At 32.6% G+C, this 6,648-nt stretch overlaps 1 protein-coding gene across 2 annotated transcripts; it reads right to left on the minus strand.

Annotated features, from left to right (window-relative positions):
- Positions 1-3,188: 3,188 nt before the first annotated feature.
- Positions 3,189-5,842, minus strand: LOC140965942 (uncharacterized). Of its 2 annotated transcripts, XM_073426225.1 has the most exons (4): positions 5,681-5,840; positions 5,161-5,452; positions 3,885-4,157; positions 3,189-3,467 (listed from the first exon to the last, which is right to left on the minus strand). In XM_073426225.1, the coding sequence occupies exons 1-4, from the start codon at positions 5,713-5,715 to the stop codon at positions 3,198-3,200; spliced, it is 870 nt and encodes a 289-aa protein (XP_073282326.1). In that variant the 5' UTR covers positions 5,716-5,840; the 3' UTR covers positions 3,189-3,197. The 2 variants fall into 2 exon arrangements, with proteins under 2 accessions (XP_073282326.1, XP_073282325.1); XM_073426224.1 differs by having other exon boundaries at positions 5,161-5,842.
- Between the last annotated feature and the right edge of the window lie 806 nt (positions 5,843-6,648).

The raw sequence follows: 6,648 nt of genomic DNA on the forward strand, positions 1-6,648 counted from the left end.
GCTTCATTTTTCCAATGATTTTATTGGTATTTTATATCTCTTGTGATTTGGAGATAAATATATTTATTTTTACTTTTGTTTCTAAATTTAATAGTTTTGATTGATGATGTGAAATATGTGTTGTGAATAATTTTAGCATGACAGAAACTCTAGTGATACCGATTCAAAACATCTCAATAATTGAGTGAGTCTCATGTGAGACGAGTCAACCATACCCATAGTCACAATAAAAAGTAATACAATTAGCATAAAAAGTAATACTTTTTCATGGATGACCCAAATAAGAGATCCGTCTCACGAATACGACCCGTGAGACCGTCTCACACAAGTTTTTGTCTCAATAATTTTGTTCGATAGATTTTTGAGTCGACCTGGTGAAAAAATATTATATTTTATGTCAAAAATATTACTTTAATGGTAGGTATGGATCCGATCGACCCGTTTCACGAATATAGATCTGTGAAACCGTCTTACAAGAAACTTACTCTTTTTAAATTTATTTGGTTGGGTACTTGGGTTTAATTTATTTTAATAATCCGAGCCAATAAAATGTTTGACTACAATTTATGCATTGTTTATTTATCTCATATTGATCAAATTATTAAATATAAAGTTACAATAGTACCTTTCGTATTTTTTAATTATATATTTCTTAATTATTATTAAAAGTTGTAAAATTATAATTTATCATGTTCTCTCAAATTTAATAACTCAAACCAAATATATTATTATTTATTCAATATTATTTTACATGTTAATCAAATATTTTAATAATTACGATATTATTGATTCACACAATTTCATCAACGCAACTAAACGACCCCTTCAAAAATGTCATATTTATCATAATACAAGGTCAAATCTCTTTATTTATTATTATTTTAATTTAATTTATTGATTGTTTGAAACTTTGTACAATATTAATTTTTTTGAAAATCCTATTACATGATCTAGATATTTATTAAGTTAATTTAAAGGTTATATAATCAAACTTTTGTGTCAAGTTGTGTAGTGCTAAAGGTCATGAACAGGCCTCTTATGAGACGGTTTCACGAACTTTATCTGTGAGATGGGTCAACCCTACCGATGTTCATAATAAAAAGTAATACTCTTAATATAAAAAGTAATATTTTTTTAAGGATGACTTAAATAAGAGATTTGTCTCACAAAATACGACTCGTGAGATCGACTTACATAAATTTTTGTCAAATGGTCATATTTGAAATATAATTAATGGAATATGGGGGCAAAATTTTAAGGAGAGTGGCAATTAATCAAATATTAAAAAAGTACAATAATTTTTCTTTTTTAATTCGACCAAGTTGATATTTAAATAACCTCAATCGTACCTTGAATCATCGCATCATGCTCAGATGTAATAAATAAAAATTGTATATGCAACAATTAATTTTAATCCGATCAAATAATTTGTTTCCCTTGGCCAACCGGTTCACAGCAAAATATGTCAAGTGCCGAATTAAATAATAAGATTAATAATTTCACTTTAACCCTTTGAATCATACTAATTCACCATTATTGTGCCCCTTCTTTTCCAATTTTTTAAGACGTAAAATCCGTTTTCGTTATTGTTCGGTGCATATTCATTAAACTTTTGGGTAGTCTGCAACTCATGTTATCTAGATAAACAGCATTGGACAAACTTTTTGAAACAAGTTCGTCCGAAAAAATATTTGTAATGAAAATCGAAGTTATAATAATCGATCGAATATTCACATATTTCAGCTACTTTGACACTAGGTGAAGGGCTGACCTTACTTTGACACTAGGTGAAGGGCTGACCTTGTTCCAAGTATATGCAACCTACACTTACCCTTTTATAATCAATTAATTAATGACATCAATTTATCAAAACTTCCATGTGCGATACACATTTAGTCCTACACTATATTATTAGTTACATTGACTAAAATTATTTGATTTGAATCAAACATAACATTAATAATATAAATATTATCAAATTTTTAACAATATGATATTATAATCAACAATAAAATTTTGCTAAATATATACATAGTTTTTTTGTAACATTTATATTTTCGAAATAAATAACAAACCGACGATAGTTTCTAGAGTTTCGGTGTCGTGAGGTATTTTGTTATATAACTTTAGTCGACTATTATTTTTAAAAACGATCGTCCTTGTTGTATTATGCAGATGTGGCTGATAACTCGCCGGAGGAAGAAGATAAAGCAGCTCAAGAAATTCCCTGTCAACTATCTTCCTTGTTTCCTCACATATTTTAAGTTTGACTTATTGCCCTTTTTTCTCTCCTTTTTGTCTTGTTGGTTAATTGCTGTCTTGCTGACCGTTTTGCTAATTCTGTGGGGATTGAATGAGCTGACTAATTTAATCTTTCATGGTATGGATTTGAGAAATACACCATGTTACTATTAAGTTTCTTTGGATATTAACTAGCTAGCTGGAAACATATTCCCAAATGTGGATGTAATTCGTATGTCTCTCAGACTTGTTTGTTAGCAGTTGGGCTTTTGAAAGGCAGATTCAGAATCAGAAAGTCAAATAGAATGCATTGTTCAACAGTCAGCTTGGAGGGCCTCGGAAGCCGAGCACTAACGAGTTCATGAGCATGTTTGCACCAGTCATTCTGGTCCTCCATTGGTTCATTTTTTTTAAACCTGGTTTTATCCTCAAATCGATCGATGGAACTGATTTGTTGTGTAAGATCTTCAAGTTTTAGATGTTCAATCTTTGTTACTCAAATCCAGGCTCCAACTGCCTGTTTGGAAATTCGTGTAAATGTACTCATATTTTTGCAAGTGAATTGACGGACTTAAATCTGCTAGATTAATTATTTGTTGAATTTAACTCAAATTAAAGTTTAAACATGGGTGCGATACAGTGATTTATTCTAAATTATTAAGTTTTTACAAAACTCGTATTATCAATCAAACTAGTGAGTTGATTTAATTTTATTTTAATTACTAAATATGTCATTCTTCCCTTCTGATTCACAAATTATCAAGTAAAATAATTTAAACTCAACATCAGCTTCAAATATATGCAATCATTTCTGCATTCAATTTGAAGTCAAATATTATGTCCACCGTGTATGACAAGCACTTTTTTGTCAGGCTAAGATACAAGCTCTGGCAAAGAACTCCGGAATGAAAGGTAAAATAAAAAAGTCAAAATGGATATGAAAAACGGAAACATAGCTACTGGGTCTCATTTTTTTCCAGCTTTTCAATTTCATGGCGACGTTTTCTTTCTGCTTCTTCAAGTTCCCTTGTAGCATCCTCCTCGTCCTCCATTTCATCACGATCTTCAAACTCCTTAGTTGCTGCCATTGCTCTGACAACAGGATCTCGTAGTTCAGAAATCAAACCGCCACCGATCCGATACTCTTCTTCATCCCCAATCAAGAACAGCCGTTGATCAGGTCCACTTGCCATTGGAATATCCACTGCCAATAACTTCATATCATACTGCAAATAAGCAGCAGTAGAAATTATTGTAGGAGTTTATGCATACCCAACACAAGTCAACTCTAAAAACTCAATTCGTTGAGAATAGATGCTAGTCTGATGCTTGGAGGCATCTGAAAGTAAAAGACTCCAAGCATCTGAAAGTAAAAGACTAGAAAAGCACACCCATTTGATTCGAATGTACAGAAACACAAAAAAGTTCATGATTTATATGGACATCGATGTGCATCATAAATTCACGAGATCAGAAATGAATGTTAAAAACATGTAGCCTACAAGTACATTGCATGATAATTTCCGAACATATACTACACTTTAACGGAAGGGGGTAGGGGTGTTTTTCTTGATTTACTCAAATCAACCTACAACTTCCATTTCATTAATGAAACAAATAACTTAAAGTGAGTTAAAGAAAACCTGGCCTTTTTTCTTCTTGACTTCAACACTGACCAAACCTTTCCTTTCCGAACCCTGTATAGGGAAAATAAGAAAACATCTTTTGCTCCTTAAGCTTGGCTGGAAATTCTTCAGTGTTATACCCCCACCCGACATCACAAAGGCTCGCAAATCAGTTCCAGTGAGTGGGGCACCCATGACCTCGAGGATTCCAGCGGATGTATTTAATCTCCTCATTGCCATTCTGTAAACTGTATCTGGATTAACCGTGAATCTTGCACGAACATACAAGCCCTTGACATGACAAAAAGATTTATCATCGTTAGTCAAGATGTTCTGCAAATGTTACAAAGCATGGTCTAAATTGCATGTATTGGAAAAAAAGAAAAGATGGAGAATGGAAATTTTCCATTTCAGTGTTCATTGAGTAGAGAAAACATGTAGTCCGACAAGTGTGTAGCACATGGATACCAATTCATCATATCAAAAATATCGACTTAAGTCCACGAATCATTCCCTTTCTTGTCCCTCAATATATCCAAAATATAGGGGGTAGTTTATAAACAGCTGATTCTTTCCCCTGAGAATTACTTGCACCATCCCCCATCTCCCCATTTAATACATCACACAATTCACTGCACCAACCAGCCAAGTTAGCAGTGGAAACGGGGAAGAAAAAAATAGACAGACACAAAAAGATGTACTAACAATAAATCCAGCAGAAACCGCAGCTCAAAACAAGGAGCTACGAGCCTAGTGGATCAACTAGAGTGGGCATCTCAATGACGGGGACAATCGTATGTCACTAGCTAAATGCAAAACAACACTGCAGGCAAGATGAAGAAAAGTCGGTGCAAGCATTTTTTGCAAGCCAAGAGAAGTTCAATTCATAATTTTAAGTCATCTGCAAAATATCTTCTCTTTGCTCCTTTCATATGTCAAGTATCTGGAGTCCAATTGAGCCTTCACTGTACCTCAGCAGTCGAAAAGTGAGACATGATTAACTATATTCACTGTAACTTGGCACAACATTACAAAGAAAATTTGAAAGATTCAATATTAGAATTACAGACACAATTTAACCCCTCTATGGTTGTGGCCCTGTGTGTATACTAACTTGTCATCATGCTATGATCGCGGAGAGGTGCAGGGGATAAGAACAACTCATAATGTATATACAGGTTCAACACAAGGAAGCATATAAACATAAATTAACCAAGTCCAACACTAAAATTGCAACAGAAATTAAGGATGAACAATCGCTACAAACAATAGAAACCGGAGAATCGGAGCTCACCGCGAATGCCACGATAGCCGATGAAAGAGCTAGAAATCCATACTTTGCCATGCCTTCAGAAAACCCAATAAACATATTAGCAATCCCAAACAAGACCCTCCACAGCAAAATGCACAGCACCAGCCCAGCAGCACCCAGTATCACCAGATAATTTCTCTTCCAAAATGCCTCGATTTGAAGCCTCCCCGCCTCCCTATAGCGTGTAAACGCCTTCGTAACAGTCGCCCCAGGGTTTCTCACTTTTTCCGTAATTTTTTTCGAGCCCATCTCATAATTCTTCGATGAAAAGTACCTAAACCCCAAATTACTTCTGTTCATCAATAATCTGACATCTGGGTCTAGATTTCCGTATAATTTCGTAAACGTGGGTGAGGATGAAATATAGGCTCTGTAAGAATTTGATGACCATGTAGAAAAAGCAGGGTTCTGGATTGTTTTAGGGTTTTTTGTGATGAAATTGGAAATACCACTGGTAGTGGGACTACCTGGAGCTGCCTTGGATGCAATATGATGAAAATACCTGAAAACGAATCTAGATGAAGAAGATTTTGCCATTTTCTTCCTCTTTCGATTACGCTTGAAATTTCCCTACGGAATTAGATTCACGAATCACAAACTCGGAGTACGATCGATTGACTTGCAGGAAGAAAATTAATCAAACCGCTTCTCACGAGGTCTACACTCCACAGACATATATATATATATATATATATATATATATAGTAGACACACGGGGAAAAATAACATTCGATCTCTGAATTATTTTTCTTACAAAACATTTTTTTTAAGAAAAATCAAATATTATGCATTAATTAAATTCAAAACATTTGTTTTGAACTCGAATAAATAAGAATTTTTATAAAATACTTATTGATCAACATACGCAATCAATGTATGCAGCGATTTTGTAATGTGAAATTTTAATAAGTTATAAAATTAGAGATGTCAAAAGATAGAATTTGTTTGACGAGCCTGACCTATTAACTATAGGTAAACAAAACCAACTTGAACCAAATGAATACTATCGATTTCGAAAAAACCGAACCATAATAATCAAAAACCAAACCTGAGTCTCGGTTTGGCTTGGTTTGATGTATTGATTCGGCTCGGTTTGGCTTGCTTTGATGTATTGATTCGGTTCGACTTAGTTTCGATGATAAAATTATTTTGTTATTTTATTAATATCATTTATATTATATCTATATTTTTATATTATATTATATTATAAAAATGAAACACTTTATATAACCTACTTATATTATAAAAATGGAACACTTTTTATAACTAATTCGGTGATAATTTTAAAATTACAATTAACTCTTTTATTTTTAATTAATTTATTAATTATTCATTGTCTCATTATCTTTTTATATTTTTAATCTTATTTATTTGAATTAATAAACTAACATAAAATTTTAAAATAAAATTAATTACTGCACTCAATTCTAAAAAATATCAATCTCAAAAAAAAAAAAAAAAAAAAAAATT

The sequence above is a fragment of the Primulina huaijiensis genome, unplaced genomic scaffold (genome assembly GCF_012295235.1).
Source record: "Primulina huaijiensis isolate GDHJ02 unplaced genomic scaffold, ASM1229523v2 scaffold16847, whole genome shotgun sequence".
Classification (NCBI taxonomy): Eukaryota; Viridiplantae; Streptophyta; class Magnoliopsida; order Lamiales; family Gesneriaceae; genus Primulina; species Primulina huaijiensis.

Bases quoted from the DNA above. Each gene is read 5' to 3' on its own strand.
- LOC140965942 (XM_073426224.1), bottom strand. From the start codon at position 5,715: ATGGCAAAATCTTCTTCATCTAGATTCGTTTTCAGGTATTTTCATCAT. The intron at 4,158-5,160 runs GTGAGCTCCGAT...TGTCATGTCAAG, and splicing joins CGGCTATCGTGGCATTCGCG to GGCTTGTATGTTCGTGCAAG. The intron at 3,468-3,884 runs GTTTTCTTTAAC...GCTTATTTGCAG, and splicing joins TCAAGAAGAAAAAAGGCCAG to TATGATATGAAGTTATTGGC.